At 51.0% G+C, this 16763-nt stretch overlaps 1 protein-coding gene across 2 annotated transcripts in view; it reads left to right on the top strand.

The window, feature by feature from the left end:
• SSH1 (slingshot protein phosphatase 1) overlaps window positions 1–16763 on the top strand; it is a 54061-nt gene that overhangs the window by 29877 nt on the left and 7421 nt on the right. For both annotated transcript variants that reach the window (XM_080940980.1, XM_080940981.1), the window contains 9 exons: window positions 971–1039; window positions 1648–1713; window positions 4258–4452; window positions 5659–5752; window positions 6488–6616; window positions 8676–8722; window positions 10059–10205; window positions 11530–11730; window positions 14633–15182. In XM_080940980.1, the coding sequence (XP_080797106.1) occupies window positions 971–1039; window positions 1648–1713; window positions 4258–4452; window positions 5659–5752; window positions 6488–6616; window positions 8676–8722; window positions 10059–10205; window positions 11530–11730; window positions 14633–15182 (1498 nt within the window). The remainder of the gene's footprint in view (window positions 1–970; window positions 1040–1647; window positions 1714–4257; window positions 4453–5658; window positions 5753–6487; window positions 6617–8675; window positions 8723–10058; window positions 10206–11529; window positions 11731–14632; window positions 15183–16763) is intronic.

Genomic DNA, 16763 nt, shown 5'->3' with positions numbered 1-16763 from the left:
CCAGGCCCAGAGAGATGGCTCAGCGGTTAAGAGCACAGAGTTTGAACCCCAGCAACCACATGGTGGTTTACAACCATCTATAATAGGATCCAGTGCCCTCCTCTAGTGTGTCTGAAGACAGCTACAGTATACTTATATATAATAAATAAATCTTTAAAAAAGAAACAAACTTCCTTTCCCATGCATACTAAAAGGCAGGATAGCACAAGGTAGGCAGTATCTGAACAGGGAGTCACTGGGCACTGGAGGGAGTCACAGTACCCCCTTCCATTCTCCTACCCTCCCCCATAACTACCCCTGCGCCTAGAGCCTGTGACCCACATGGCAGAGATAGAAGCTCGGAATTCCTGAGGGCTGTGGTGTTGCTCGGGCACAATCACTGCAGTTTCTCAAGAGTCAGTTCTTAAATGCCTGAAGAGTTTCATCACGGTCTGAGAGACCCTCTGATAAGGCTCTGGAACTGCGGCGCCACTATATCAGGTCTCAGCCAGAATGGGCAGAACAGAACCGGATTGAACTAGATTGTGAAGTGGCAGCAGCACAAAAGATAGACCAGACAGACAGACAGACGGACAAACAAGTCTGAGTGAACAGTGGAGCTATGGGGATTCCCCCATCTCCTATTACCCAGGACAGAAGCGTGTTATGGGCTGTCACTGACTGCTTGACTGCTCTCTGCAGTTGGCTGTGGTTCTCTACCAGGTCACGACGTTGGGGGGGGCACTGGGATTCCCAGTACCCCAAGAACTTCTGTGGTTGTGGAGTTACTGCCACCTGGGGTCTGTGTCCTCTAGAATCCAGCTGTGAGTGAACAGTGCCCAGACAGGCTGGGAGCCCCTTCCCCACCACAGACCCTGAGGCTGGTGCTGGGCCAGCAGGTTGTAGCCCGGACCTGCTAGACAAGGAGACAGAGGGAAGATCGCATACACGGGGCAGGCACTGACTCGGATATTTTCTCTTCCCCACTCAGCAAAAGCTGCACAATCGGAATGGTCCTTCGACTCTGGAGCGACACCAAGATCCACCTCGATGGGGACGGGTATGGGCGCATTTTGAAAGATTCTTTCCTGGGGGCTGGAGAGATGGCTCCGGAGCTCAGACAACTGGCTGCTCTTGCAGAAGATGTGGGTTTGATTCCCAGCACCTACATGGCAGCTCACAATCTCCTGTCTGCACTTCTAGAGGATCCCCCTCTGTTGGCCTCTGTATGCCACAGGCACACACTTGGTGCACAGCCATGCACATACAACAAACGTTTTATATACTTACCATTTCCCTGAACCCCGAAGCCCCAACAGGGCCTAAGAATCTTGTGTGTCAGACCCCCCCATAGGAAAGCCATTCCGGGTATTCTTCGGGGATTTAGCTCCGAAGGGGTGTTGTGCCAGTCTGTTGCTAGGGAAGGTACTTGCTGTGTGGACTACTCACTCAGCGCCCTCCTGGGGCTGTGACCCAGAGTGCACAGATGAGGGACACACCACAGGGTAACTGCTCTTGGGGCGCCAAGGATGCAGCTGGCCGACAGAGGCTCCAGGTGCTGGTCTGCCTTTGCACCTGCTGCACAGCAGGAGGCATCCTGGGTCTGGGGAGGGGCTGCACCCAGAGTCTGAATGGAAGCTTGAGTTCTCCCTTCTGTTCCATCCTCAGCGGGTTCAGTGTGAGCACAGCAGGCAGGATGCACATATTCAAGCCGGTGTCTGTCCAGGCCATGTGGTAAGTGTGTCTGGGGGCTTTGAACTCATTAGAGGCATTTTCCGTTTGACAGAATGGATAGAAAAGCCGGCTGTAGCTGGCCGGAGGTGGCACACATCTTTAATGCCAGAGCTTGCAAGGCAGAGGCAGGTGGGTCTCTGTAAGTTCGAGTCCAGCCTGGTCTACACAGTGGCTTACATAGGACAACCAGGGCTGCACAGAGAAACCCTGTCTCAGAAAACAAAAAACAAAATAAATAATTTGTATTTGGAGGTGTTTGATTCACCATGCAGCTGACTTTCTCCTGTCCACTGATAGGACATCCTCATCATCCCAACAGGAAGCCCTCCTTCACTCCACTGGCCCCAGCAGATTCTGTACTTTCTGTTGTTATAAACTCCTGTTCTTTGTCTTTCCGAGTCTCTCTCATGATGCTCAGACTTGCTCATGTTGCAAGCCAGATTCTTCCATGGCGCTGAAGAGCATTCTACCCTCTTGGGTTTTGTTGTTAAAGATTTATTTATTTCATATGAGCACACTGTAGCTGTCTTCAGGGCGTCAAATCCCATTACAGATGGTTGTGAGCCACCATGTGGTTGCTGGGATTTGAACTCAGGACCTCTGGAAGAGCAGTCAGTGCTCTAACCACTGAGCCATCTCTCCAGCCCTACCCTACTGTTTATCCCTGCGGTGTTTGTTTCTTACTGTAGCTGCAGGTCACCAGCGGAGCTCCAGTTTCTCCAGATCTCTGTCCACATTATTCTTTGTCGATCAGCCTCTCAGTCACTGTGGAGTTGTATCTCGAGCTGCAGTTTTTATTCTCAGTTGCATATGTCTGCGCTCCTGTGTGTGGTGTGTGCTCAGAGTGCAGGATCCGTGGATGCCAGAGGAAGGTGTAGGAGCTGCTAGTGTGTGTGCAGAAGACATGGGTGCAGAAGATTCAGGTTCTTTGCGTGAACAGTACCTGCTCTTGCCCACTGAGCCCCCCCCAGCCCTTGGTGTTACATTCTCCCAGTGATGTATACATTTTATATATGAGTGGCTTTGTTGGGAAATGTTCCATCTAAGTTTCTTACCCATTTAAAGAAGGTATTACTGTTGAAGATGATGCTTTACCTGTTGACCTACTGAATGTCATGCTGGCGTAAGTTCACTTATTCCTGGTACCTGGCATACAGTCGGTGCTAGATTTTTGCAGTTGAGGTCCAAGCACTCTGCTCAGATAGAGCGGAGAGAGGCAGGGGGTCGTGAGATAGACCCTCGTTACCTCTTGGCCTTTAAGGCATCTTAAAGGAGGCAGTTACACACATATGAACAAACTAGCATGTCATGCCAAGAAAGCTGGGTGGGCGTTCTCTTGGTGGTCAGACCACAGAACACCAGCTGAAGGGCCAGGAGCCCAGGGAAGGCGAGCCCTCTCCAGTGGCTGAACTTGGCCCTCTCTCTCTTGGGCGTGTCCAGCCTGGGGCCACATGGTCACCGTAGGTGTAGCTCAACAGGTTTGTAGGTCTAATGTCACGCGGTGTCGAAAGGCTGTTCACTCCCGTGGGCTAAGAACATAAGAGTTAAAATAAACCGAGAAAAGCTTCAAGCCCCTAAGATGAGCGTTTCCAGACAACTCCTCCTGTCCAGGGAGGGGAGAGTCCTAAAGGGCTCTCTCACAGGCCACCTGGCTAGTGCTGTGTCCCTTTTCTCTGTTACTCTGGGCTATACTTTGTGATCATTTGAGGTGGGTGGGGCTAAGGAAGCCCCCAGTGTTTCTGCTTTCTCTTTAGTCACCTTGTTACTTTGTAGTTAATTTGGGGCAGTGGTGGTTGGTTTTACCCACCTTTTTTTTTTTTTTTTTTAAATTCTTAAGACTCAGAACTGAATAATAAACATTTGGCTCAAGTTTATTTCCTCATCCTGCCTAGATGGTGGGACAGATGGAACTGTGGACAGTTGGGCTGTTGCTGTGCCTGTGTACCTTAGTTGTCCTAGGAGTGCTCACCTTCCTTCGGGGCCTCTTCTGCCTCTGCCATACCTCCCTCAGCAGCTCCCGGAGACCTCCTCAGGCTTCAGTTCTTGTCAAAAGAAATTAAAAGAGGCTGAATAAATAAAACATACACATTTTGAACTCCCCTCCCCCAAGATGTTACACACTGAGAGGCAGGTCCACATGGCATAGAAGCCCCTTCCGGAAAGACCTTTCCTGCCATTAGATGCCTGCAGGATAGCCCTGCCTGCAGATCTAAAGTCTTTGGAGTTGCTTCCCGCAATGTGACCCAACCAGCCCGGAAGAGTTAGGGGCAGTGGGGCGGGGTCTCCTGCTGGTATCTGCCCTATTCCTTTGGAAATGGTGAGGGATTTCAAGCTTGATTGATACAGCCTCTGGGAGGGAGTTGATAGTTGGGTCTAGCTGCTGTGTGTCAGAGCCTCCAAGAGGGAGACCTTTCTGAATTGCCTGTTCCACTGCTGGTGAAGTGTGCACCCTTTGTGAACTGTAGAACCCGAGCCCCCTTGCTCCCCGCCCCCTTGCGCCCCGCCCCTTCCCATCCTGAGTTCCTCTCTCCCCGCTCCTCCCAGGTCTGCCCTGCAAGTGCTTCACAAGGCCTGCGAAGTGGCTCGGAGACATAACTACTTCCCGGGAGGAGTGGCGCTCATCTGGGCCACCTACTATGAGAGCTGCATCAGCTCCGAGCAGAGCTGCATCAATGAATGGAATGCCATGCAGGACTTGGAGTCCACGAGGCCCGACTCCCCCGCGCTGTTTGTGGACAAGTATGTATGTGCAGAGACTGCCTCCTACGCGGATCGATAGGGGCCTCTGGGGCCCTGCTTCCCTGCAGCCTCTTGACTGAGAACCCCTTCCCAGAACAGGTTTAACCTGACTGGACCTGTGTCCGTAGGCCAGAGGTTCTCACCCTTCCTAAGGCTGTGACCCTTAACACAGTTCTGCCTGCTGTGCTGACCCCCAACCATAGAATTAGCTTTGTTTCTACTTCATAACTGCAATTTCGCTACTGTTGTGAATCATAATGTAAATATCTGTGTTTCCTGATGGTCTTAGGTGACCTCTGTGACACTACCCTCCTAAAGGGGTCATGACCCACAGGTTGAGAACCATTGCTCTAAAAGGTTTGTGTGGGGGGTGTGTGTGTGTGTGTGTGACACTGTAGAGAAAGCCTCACGGGGACCTCAGACCCTCATGGACACATCCTCTTTCCCTTTAGAAACAACACATTTGATGAGTGTTTGTGGGGAGCTGTCATGATGCCCCACTTCATCAGATCACCACAGGAACATGCCACCCTGCTCCGTGCCTAAACCCTGTCCCCTTAGGTTGCTAATCCGTGCTTCACTTAGAATTGTAGATGGAGAATTTTTGGTCTTGGGTACCTTGATCCAGAGCCTTCACAGCACCCTCAGCAAAGAGAGTGACCCGAGGCCACACTCTTCCATTCCCTCGGAGTGGGGTGTCTGCTGAGATACTGGTTTTGGGAGAAGAGTTGCTTAATGACCAGACACAACCAGGAAGTCATGAGAAGAGACGGAAGGATGGTGGTTGATTAAGACATTTGAAGTCAGCTGGGGGAGTGGACTGTCCCGGTCTCCACTCCATGGCCCTGGGAGCCAGTTAGCAGGGCTGGCACATAGAGCTGCCCGGAGTGCACAGACGTTCACTGCGTGAGAACACTTACCAGGATGCAGCAGTGGCCCCTGCTAGAAGGGTCAGGTGGAGGCTGACAGCCCAGGATGTTGGCAGTTACCATAAGTGACCTGTATGGGGAGCTAGCGAGTAGCTCCTCTGCTTTCTCCGTGGGCGGGCGGCTCTGGTGGGACTATAGATGGAACTTCTCTACTCTGCTCACACTGAACACACACCCACAATACCCTGTGCGAACCACCATTAGACCCATGAGGGTTTGAGGTCTGAGGCTTCTCCCTCATAATACAGGTATGTAAATGTATACATTTTCCTCCTAGGCCAACAGAAGGAGAAAGAACTGAGCGTCTCATTAAAGCCAAACTCCGGAGCATCATGATGAGCCAGGACCTCGAAAATGTGACTTCTAAGGAAGTAAGGCGCCCTCCCCCTCTTATAAAACAAAAATCTTTTTTAAAACTTGTTTTTAAGTTTTATATATATATAATTGGGGCTAAGAGAGTGGAAGGTGACATGTGTGAAGAGCCCGTTTATTTGTTGTTTGTTAGTTTTTGGTATTTTTGAGTCGGGGTCTTAGCTCACACTGGCCTGAAATTCACTTTGCAGACCCTAGGCTGTCCTCAAACTCAAACTCCTACCTCAGCCTTAAATCCTCATCTTTAACCGGTTAGTACTTTTTAAAAATCATGCTGTGATCCCTTCTCCTAAGAGAAAGTGACCTTCTCACCGAAGTATATTTGGTACTTAATTGTAAATGTGTGTTTTAAACTTGATAGGAAAAAACCGAGTTTCTTTGTTGAGGACGACAGGCTTCCTCCAGTTGAGTTACGATTGGAGGTGGAGTGAGTGAATGTCCGCTGCCCACACTAATGTGCTAACCTGTGTCTAAACGCATTACCCTGGCAAAAGAATGAAAAAACTCACATTTTTTAATACAGATACAATTCCCACTGTGGCTTCACAACTGTGCGGAGGTGGGTTCCTGTTTGAACAGATCACTTCTGATAGGTTCCGCCTCCATCACTCCTGTTTGTCCCTCCCACAGATCACTTCTGATAGGCTCGGCCCCACATCACTCCTGTTTGTCCCTCCCACAGATCACTTCTGATAGGTTCCGCCCCACATCACTCCTGTTTGTCCCTCCCACAGATCCGAAATGAGCTGGAGAAGCAAATGAACTGCAACCTGAAAGAGTTCAAAGAATTCATCGATAACGAGATGCTGCTCATCTTGGGCCAGATGGACAAGCCCTCCCTTATCTTCGACCATCTTTATCTTGTAAGAAGCCCAGCGCTGGTGGAACCTGGTTTGGGGACCATACTCACAGACACATACAACCCAGAAAAGGTTGTGCTTTAGTACCTACCAGAAACACAGGTAGCTGAGCCGTTCCCCTCTGAGCCCACTGAAGGGTGTACCCCACCCCATCAGTGTCTCCTGCGCTCAGTGTCTTCAGGCCGTAAATCGCCATAGAAGGCAACTGGCCAGTTTTCAAAAGCAAACAGGTGGTTAAAATTACTCAGGAGATCATGAAGTCGAAGTCAGACCCAGCAAAGCCAAGTTCCCGCTCCAGCACCTCACCTGCCCTGTGACCCTCACCCCCACCCCACTGAGTCAGCTTTTCTCTCCCCCTCATAGGGTGATTAGGAGCCAGCAAGTGCTAGTCTCTGTAGACCTGGTTCTGGATGGTAACTGGTTAGAAGAAAAGTGTTTCTTTATGGGAGTTGAAGGAAGATGGTATTAGCCACCAAGGAGACACTTCAGTCTTCATAAATAGATGTCTCTGTGTGTATACATATATACATGTGTGTACATATGTGTGTGTGTGTTTATGTATACATGTACACATGCGCATATTGTGTAGGCTTTAAGTGGATTTTGAGACAGAAGCTCACTCTGTAGTTCAGGTTAGCCCAGAGTTTGTGATTTTCTGCCTCTGCCTCCTGAGCATTGAATTATATATTTTTATGTTCTTGTTTATATGTGCATGTACAGGTCTCATGCTTTATCCGGCTGTGAGCGTCCGGGTTTAAATAACTTGAAAGGGAGGGTGTGCTGGCTGGGCTCCGGGAACAATGAGAAGGCGCATGCCTCCACTCTCCACTAGGTGGTGGTCATGGCCAAAGGTCTCAGCCTGTGGGGAGCTAGTGGCACCTGGGGAAGCTTGGTGCCTATGCCATTCTTCCCATGAGTGATGTCAAAGGAATTTGATGCTTGAGACTGTCCCTAAGATGTGAAAATTCAGCTCACATTGCATAATAGTCAAATCCTGAGCCCTAGAGGACCTGGGAAGCCCAGGAGAGGAAGTTGGCAAGGAGACTGAGATGGGGTCAGGGATGGCCTCATAAGGACTGAGGTGGCTGTATTTTTAAGAGTCAGTGGTTTCTGTTTGTGTTTGTCCTGGGTGCTTCTTGACTAGGAATAGAGGGGTTTTTAATGATACAGTGTATCCAGTCACAGGAGCTATAGGCAGTTGGAAACCAATCATTTTAAGGGAGAAAAAATATTCTCAACTCCCACAGGCAGATTGTCACTCACAGCATTTTGCTGTGGGGCTAGGATTGGAACCCAGGAGCCAGCACTGGGTCTTTTTTGATGCCCGTGTAGGGAAAACAGGCTGTGCCTATGCTGCTCCAGAGTGGCTTTGTCACCCCCTCTGGTTCTGTTTTTGTGTTGATTTTTTCATTTCTAGTTTGTTTTGTATTAAGTCTCATTGTGCACTCCTGGCTGGCTCTAGATCTCAAGCTCGTGGCAATCTCCTGCCTCTGCCTCACATGTCGTGGGATGGTTTATCCCGAAGTGCCCTTCATCAGGATTCATTGTCATTTTTGTCTCTGGTCCCCATTGTTTTTTCCCATGAACAGCCCTAAGCGCCTGTCCTGTGTCCCTAAGGCTCTGTGTGATCTCTGGTTATCTCCCTGGGAGAGCTGTTTGTAACTCAGAATTACTGGGTCAGAGGGTGGGAACCTGTGAAAATAATAGCAAAATAACTACCAGGAAAGGGAGCCAGGGTCCCCTCTGAAACTAATGGTAAGGAGATCACAGGTCACTGCCTGTGGAGGCTCTGCCCATGGCGGACTAAGAAGACCGGGAGACATGAGGCAGGCTTCCATGAGAAGGTGAACCAGCAAGGCTCTGTTCCCTCTCTGTCAGCCTCAGTGATGCCCAGGGACCTCAGAAGCCTGCTTAGACTCCTTCCTCTCCCTTTTCTAGTTCTTTTCCATCCTTCTTTCTGCTCTGAGGCTGAGGACCCACTGTCAGCTTCCCTGACTGTGCCAAAAGTCGTTCTGAGACTGGAGTGTTAAGACTCACAGGGCTTTGTATGATCTGTCCCCAGGGCTCCGAGTGGAATGCGTCCAATCTGGAGGAGCTGCAGGGCTCAGGGTGAGTCTGCTCCCTTCTTTCCCATCTCTCCAGGCAGTGGAGGTAGCCTCTGCCTTGGCCTGCCCTGCTTCATTGCCTCAGCCTGGTCTCTGCAGTAGCTGGAGGGGCTCATGTGCTTCAGAGCACAACACACAGTAATCTGTGGTTTCTAGATTCTTCCCGGAGTCTTAGGTGATTGTGGGGGTCCAGGAGCATCTTAGTCACACTGGAGGATGGAGGTCAGCGTGGCCCCAGGCAGGCTCTGAGGTTTCTCCCACAGCCCTGCTCCCCAGAATAACTGGTGAGAACCATAGCATGGACACGCATCTCTGCTGGCCTTCTATTGAGTCAGCAACCCGAGACCTGGGCCCCTCCTGGTAAACCTTTAGAGCCCGGTAGGAATCTCTCAACTGAACAGTCATTGCTGGGCAGGAGGGAATCTTTAAACCAAGCCCTTCAAGAAAGCAGTCGCAAAATCACTGTTTTGTGGCCTGAGAAGCTGGCCTTCTTGAACCTACTACAGTTGGAAACTGAGACAAAACAGAGCTTAGAGTACATCCTTAAAACTTCCGGTCAGAGGTATTCCTCCATCAGAGTGTGGTGTGAGGTCAGACCTCACGTTTTTGTCTTACTGGGAATAAATGTGTGATTCAAGGAGCTCTCTGGAGGCATTGTTACTTACAGTGAAACCTATTTGAGACCCTTTCCAGATACCAAAATTGTTTTGGTTTTCAGGAAATGGATGTGCTGGTTAAGGGGTGGAGGGCTGTGGAGTCTGAGTTTGCAGATGCTCTCAAATGGGACAAGAGTTATAGAAGACACATTCTACTTTTTTAAAAAAAGATTTATTTATTTATTTTATATAAGTACACTGTCACTGTCTTCAGACACACCAGCAGAGGGCATCAGATTCCATTACAGATGGTTGTGAGCCACCATGTGATTGCTGGGAATTGAACTCAGGACCTCTGGAGGAGCTGTCAGTGCTCTAACCACTGAGCCATCTCTCCAGCTCCACATTCTACTTTTTAACCATTTTAAGAGTGGAGGTTTTGTTTTGTCTTGCTCTATAACCCAAGCTGGTCTTGAATGTACATTAAGTAAAGGGGTTTTGATAAGAGATGGGTTATTTTTGAGTAATACATTCTGGTCCCATGAAGAAAACTCACACAAAAATGACTGTTATGCAAAAATAAATAAATAAGTAGATAGATAGATAGATAAATAAATAAACATGCCTCACCACAAAGGCATGCCCTTTGCTGTGTATATTCTTTGACTTTTCTCTGCTGGATTTTTGTTACTTTGTATTTCCTGTTCCTCATTTTGACTGTCTGGGCTCTCTGCTTCTTTCCAGCGTTGACTACATTTTAAATGTCACAAGAGAAATTGACAACTTTTTCCCTGGCTTGTTTGCATACCATAACATCCGAGTGTATGATGAAGAGACCACAGACCTTCTTGCCCACTGGAACGAAGCTTATCACTTCATAAACAAAGCGAAGTAAGTGTGTGGGAAGGGTGTCCTTGTGGGGGTCGGTGGGGCAGGAATGAGTGGCCAGCCAGATAAGGAAGCTAACCCGTTGTGGAAGTAGGCAGACAGGATCTTAGGGGAGGTTGTCCTGGATTCCCGAAGAGGTGGGACTGTCAGGTGGACCTTTGTTTTAGGTACAGAACACCAGGCACTAAAGTGGGCAAGTGCTGGCCTTCTTCACAGGGTACCCTCATTTTCTCTTCCACCTGCCCTCAGGTGTGACATTGAATCCAGTGTTCAGTATCAGTACAGATGCCAGCCCGGGGTCAGTACCCAAATGCTACTGAGGAGCTCTGTCCTGGAAAAGGCCAGTATATGCTGGTCTTAGAGCTCTTGGACAGTTCCTCAAGGAATGCAGGCTGTATCCTCTCCTGGGGTAGTTCCATGTTCCTGTGTGCCTAGTACAGGGCAGTCCCAAGATGGGACCATCTCCACCGTCCCTGAGCCCTGGGGTCCCTCCTTGCCCTCTTTTGGAGCAGCTGTTGTATTGAAGTTCAAAGCAAAGACCCCCCCACCCCCGTCCCCAACTCCTACCCCTGTGCTCTAGAGAAAAACCCTCTTAGGAGCCTCCCAGTCAAAGCTACTTTTCTTGATTTCCCAGAATACAGATGAGTTTAGAAGTCAGGAAAGACTGGGGCTGTGGAGCCGGGGATGAGGGGGGTATTGTAAACCTTGTATAGGAAGCTGCAGCCTCCTGGGCCCCACCCTAGCTTCCCAGCTGCAGTCTCTGCCAGCCTGGCATGCCTTCACCTTCTCCAGATAGGAGAGAGTCACTGTTCCTTGTGTATCTGGTAAATCAGCTGTGCCTGGGCCAGCACAGCCTTCTTACAAGCAGATCAGCTCCATTCTCCCCTGGCTCTGTCCTCTCTTGGCCAGATTGCTGCCATCCCTACGCTCCCTCCAGGTACTCGCTCTCTCCCCAGGGCGCAGCATCTTCACCTCGCTGGCCCCGTTTTCCACAGTAGCTCATTCAGGGCTTCCATCTGCTCTCAGCGCTCACTGGCTCTTGCAGAACTCCCATTGGCTGCCCAGGAAAGGACTGTAGGTAGTAGCCTCTCGTATCCCGTGACAGAGGAGATCCCATTCTGAAGAAGGCATTGGAAAGCTGGGCCAGGTCGTGCTGATTCCTCTGTTCTCCCATTGTGTGCTAACTGACCTCACAGCAAAGACATTTCCTTTAGAAGGTGTGTTAGATCTGTTCCATAAACATTAGGAAGGAGACCGGTTGGAGCTATGAGATAAGGGAGGGGGCTGTTAATCCTCACGCTCAGTCCCCACCCCTGAATCCCTGCAGAAGGAACCACTCCAAGTGCCTGGTCCACTGCAAGATGGGCGTCAGCCGCTCGGCATCCACGGTCATAGCATATGCCATGAAGGAGTTTGGCTGGCCCCTGGAGAAAGCATATAACTACGTGAAGCAGAAACGTAGCGTCACGAGGCCCAATGCAGGCTTCATGCGGCAGCTGTCGGAGTACGAAGGCATCCTGGATGCCAGGTGAGCGAGCGTCCAGACACAGGCTGGCAGACGAAGCTGGCCGGGCCTGGCAGGAGCTTCCACACCTGGCAGCCAGCCTCCCGGGAGCTGGCTTGTAAAAAAACAGCTATTGTTTGGGCTCTGATGAGTGGTTTCCAGGAGGGATCTGTTTTGATTTTGTTGGCACATGTAGAAAGCTTGTCTTGCTGGGTGAGGGAAGGGACTTGACTGCTCATCCAGTGCATGGCCTGATATTTGGTGTGGGCTTGAGTGTTATCCATTTCCTGGGTACCTGCCTTTTGCCAAACTCCAGGCTGAAGAGGCCCTGCAATCTCCCTGAAGCCCAGTTCCTCCTTCTCCTCCTCTTCCTCTTCCTCCTTCTCTTTAAAGATTTATTTGTATATTTATTATATGAGTACACTGCAGCTGTCTTCAGACACACCAGAAGAGGGCATCAGATCCCATTACAGATGGTTGTGAGCCACCATGTGGTTGCTGGGAATTGAACTCAGGACCTCTGGAAGAACATTCAGTGCTCTTAACCACTGAGCCATCTCTCCAGCCCCCAATTCCATCTTGTAAGTTAAGTTTTTGATACCACGGCCTCAGATGCTGGTGGTCTCACATGTACACCCGGAAGACTAGAAATGATGGGTGACAGGCTGTTTGTATTGATGGCGGTGTTGTTCACAGTAGCACAATGGGGAGAGCATCTGGGAGTCTTTGTCTGCCCGCTGGAGGAGGCAGTTGGATGAAGGAGCCCCTGATTGTGGGCAAGGCTGCTTAGGGAACTAGAGCTAGAAGCCTGCCTGACCCGGAAGTTCAAGGCTGACCTTGGCCACATGTCAAGATCCCAGCTCCTCACCCCATAAAAAGGCAATGCTGAGGTGTAGTAATACAGTACAGGCCAGCTTTGAGGCTCTCAGGAAACACTGTGTGGCTTCATGCTTGCAGGAGGCCCCTAGAGGTGGAGAATGTGATCTTGGTGGCCAGAGGCTAGGGACGGTGCAGAGACAAGTGGGTGCTGTGCATTCTGCACTATGAACAGTGACAGACAATGGTGTTGTGGTGTCACTGTGTCTTGGTGTCGGGAATGGTCCTGCCAGGCTGTGTAGACAGAGGTGGTCAAGATGGTCGTCCATTTGACTGCAGTTTAATAGCTAGCATGGCTGTGAGGGTGCACGAGCAATCACTACAGGTCCTTTGCAGGCCGACTTCATAGACGTGGCGGCTAAATCCGCTTCCCCACCTCAACGTAAAATCCAGCTTCTTGTTTCACCAGTGAGCAGAGGGAGGCAACGCTGACAAGTTAGCTTGTCTTATGTCACACAGTGACTTTTCAGGTGTGCTGAGAGAGAGGTTTACACCCACATGTGTTGACTGTCTCGAGGGAAAGCACTTGTTGGGGAGTGCAGAGGGGGAGGGGCGCTGTCAAGGAGGTAAGGGTTCTCCCAGAGGTCCCATGCTGCTGGGGCAGATGCCAGTATCTGAGGACTCACTTCTCCCAGCTCTGTGTGCCCCAGCAGCCACCTGGATTATTTCTGAGTAGAGTCCTCTCGCTCCTAGGGCAAGTTTGGGGAAGCAGAGATTGCACAGGCTGTTACATTGTTTCAGAGAATGTCTGCCAGGTCCCTAGGCAGGAACCACTGTAGCCATCTCTGGGCTGTTACATTGTCAGGGCGTGTCTCCCCAGGCAGCTGGAGGAGGAGGTAAAGTAGGCATTGCTCTCCCTTCTCCTAAAGAGCTAAAGGGAAGGTTGCCTGCTGCCTTCCGCATTGCGGCCTAGCCAAGGGTCTCCCGCAGGCCCACTCAGTGGGAACCTGGATTGCAGTCAGTGGAGAGAGTGCCTGCGGCAAGCCACTGGGATGTGGACGAGCCCCCAGGCTGAGGAGCAGTGGAGCTTTTCAGCGGGCATTGCGGTAGTTGCTCCTCGTCTGACCCCACACACCCCACAGCTCCACAGTGCTGATTTTATTCTGAAGCCCTTGGGAGGTAGAGGTGATCTTAGTGATTACCTCTGTCGCTGAAAAGTCTTTTTTATTCATGGCTTATACTTTCAAGGGTGTTATAAAAGCAGTGTCAGCCCTGCCCCTGACGTAACAGCTACTGACAACAGATGCTTCTGGGGGAGGTCCCTACGGCTCACCCAGTGCCCTGGCATGGCCAGCACCCGTGAATAATGGCAGCGTGAACCTGACTCAGTACGTTAGAGTGTTTTTTTTGGTTTTATTTTTTGTTTGTTTGTTTTTTAAAGATATATTTATTTCATGTATGTGAGTGCATTGTAGCTGTCTTCAGACACACCAGAAGAGGGCGTCAGATCCCATTACAGATGGTTGTGAGCCACCATGTGGTTGCTGGGAATTGAACTCAGGACCTCTGGAAGAGTAGCCAGTGCACTTAACCACTGAGCCATCTCTAGCCCCAAACCTTGATTCTTAAAAAAGAAGAAAGAAAAAGAGGAAATCATTTAGAACAGACCTGTAGTCTCTGCCTGAAACATATGCTTGGGAGTTTTCTGGAATCTTCGAGGGGATGGCCATGTTTGCCTCATTACCCAGGTGTGCAGAGAGCTTGACACACACCTTCTGCCTTGACCCCTGAATTTTCTCACACTGAGGGTGTGAAAAGGTTGATACTCTCACGGTTCATATAAACTGAGTCAGAGCCCTCAGTGGTGTGACCATATTCACACAATGAACACAAACAGGAAGGTGGGGGAGGGGCGGGATAACCTACAGTCAAAACTGGGTCTACATCTGCCACGTTGTTGCTGGATGGTAAACTGTCCTGAGAGGGTTGGGCAAGTGAACAGAGAGGGACATCAGCTTCCTGGCCCTATCTGACTGCACAGGCGCAGGCCGTCTCATACCCACCCCGCTGGTGCTGCTTTTGGCTCACCTCCTGCCCTTTCTTCCCACAGCAAACAGCGGCATAACAAACTGTGGCGCCAGCAGCCAGCAGATGACATTGTAGTGGAGCCCAGTGAGTTCTTGCCAGAGACCTTAGATGGCGCCGTGGACACTCGGCTGCCCTGTTTAGATGACAGCACTCACCCTGGTCTCCCAAGAAGCCTGGCCCCGGCAGGACCCTCTCTCCCCTGTTGTTTCCGAAGACTCTCAGACCCCCTCCTCCTTCCCCACCATGATGAAGCTGGTGGCCTGGTCCACTTAGAGGATCTTGAGAGGGACGCTCTGTTAGAGGAGGAGGCTCAGCCAGTGGATGTGCACAAGCTAGTTCAGCATTCCCAGGAAGGTGCCCGGCTGTGTGAAAAGGAGGTAAAGAGGAAGCTGGAGTTCGGGAGCCCCAAAGCCCGCAGCGACTCCTTGCCTCAGGTGGAGGAGCTGGAGAAGGACGGTGGCCCAAGAACAGGGAGGTGGAGGCAGGCCTCCACCCAGCTCGATAAAAGTTTGCTTGACCAGGAAAACCTAAATAACAACAACAGCAAGAGGAGCTGTCCCGATGACTTTGAGGTAGGCTGGGGACCGCTGTGGGGAGCAGCTTGCCGGACCACCTCTACCCCACCCCTAGCCCTCACTGAACAGTTCCTACTCCCGCCCTTGGGGTTTACTTCGGAGGGTGGGGGACTGCTGTACCTGCCTATGTAGCATGTGCCTAGCTAGTGGATACACCCTGTATAGGGGACACCCAAGCCTTGCAGAACCCCCCAGCTCACAGTGTTGATACAGGGTGTTCCAGAGTCACCTCACCTCACCCTCTACAGCCCCCCACCCCACTATTTCATCTCAGATGGCATTGAAACAAATTCCAGGAGTGTCATCTCCTTCCTAAGTGGTCCGCTGTGACAGAGTGACAGTGTGTGCAGGCTAGCCTCACCAGGCATCACATCCTCTGCCTGGTGTTAAAGCGAGCTCTCTGCACCCCTCGTAGCTGCCATCTTTGAGGGGTGACGTGCAGTGTGCCTTAGCTAACTATAACCTTGGGCTGCTCAGGAAGTCGCTGGTCCTGGGTCCTGTCTTCCATGTTCCAGCATCTGGCCACGACCTAGAAACGAGGCTGTTCTTGCAGAGGCCAAGGGGGCTGCTGCTTGTGGGCTCTGCCTCTCGGGTACTCACCAAAGGCTTGTGGCCAGGAACTCCATGTTCCCTGGCCATCCCTGCCACTCCGCAGGCTGTGACGACTCTCAGTGGGGACACTGGGGTAGAAAGTTGGTTTGTATTTAACATTGTGCTACAGTGCTAAGCAAAAGGAAGGGAGGGGGACAGACAAAGACCTCACCACCCCAGGCGGTTCACTGGTGGCCTCTAAGTAATGAAATATGTTCCAGACCAAAGAGGAACTACATGCCTCCCCAAATGCCCACCACTTCCTCAGCGAGGACAGATGCTGTAAAACGCCTTTGTCTGGGACAGTTGTCCTGTGGTTAGACCCAGCGGCCTGACCATGAGTCACTGCATGGTGACCAGGAGAGCAGCTTAGGCAGGGAGGGGCTCAGGGGACTTGGCACCGGAACCTAACAGGACCATATTTAGAGATGGGCAACCATTTGTGAGACCAGCTCCCTTTATTAACCGTGGTGTGTCAGGCTGGTGTGGGGTCCTGCTCTGTGTCTCTGAGCCCCACATGTATGGGGCAAAAGGAAGACAGATTTACTAGGAAGGGTACAAAAGAGGACAGAGCTTGACCCAGAGGGGTAGCACATTATCCATGGTCTAATGGAGAGCAACTTCAGGCCCGGGCTGAGGAGCTGAACAGGGCTATGATCCTCTATGTGAGGGACAGTAGCTGTATGGTGTACTGTATGTAGTGCGGGAGCCCTGAGGGTGGGAGGTGGCCGAGCCTCTCTGGCATGTTGGTGTGGCTGTGTGCCGTGTCCTGAACACCCAGGGAAGCACAGGGGACTCTTAAGCAGAGGGAGAGGTGACAAACAGGCTGGGCTGGTGGGTAAGAACATAGCCTGTGAGCCTGATTCTGGAGTTGGCTACACAGAGTGACAGACATTAACCTCTTGGGATCGTGGAAAGAGGTCACCAAGGCCGTGCCTGTAGCAAACTTATGAGAAACCTTCCCCCACAACTGGCATCTGCAAGGCT

This window comes from Micromys minutus (assembly GCF_963924665.1).
Source record: "Micromys minutus genome assembly, chromosome: 29".
Taxonomy (NCBI): Eukaryota; Metazoa; Chordata; class Mammalia; order Rodentia; family Muridae; genus Micromys; species Micromys minutus.
Note: the sequence above shows the minus strand (reverse complement) of the source record. Positions and strands in the feature narration are given on the sequence as shown.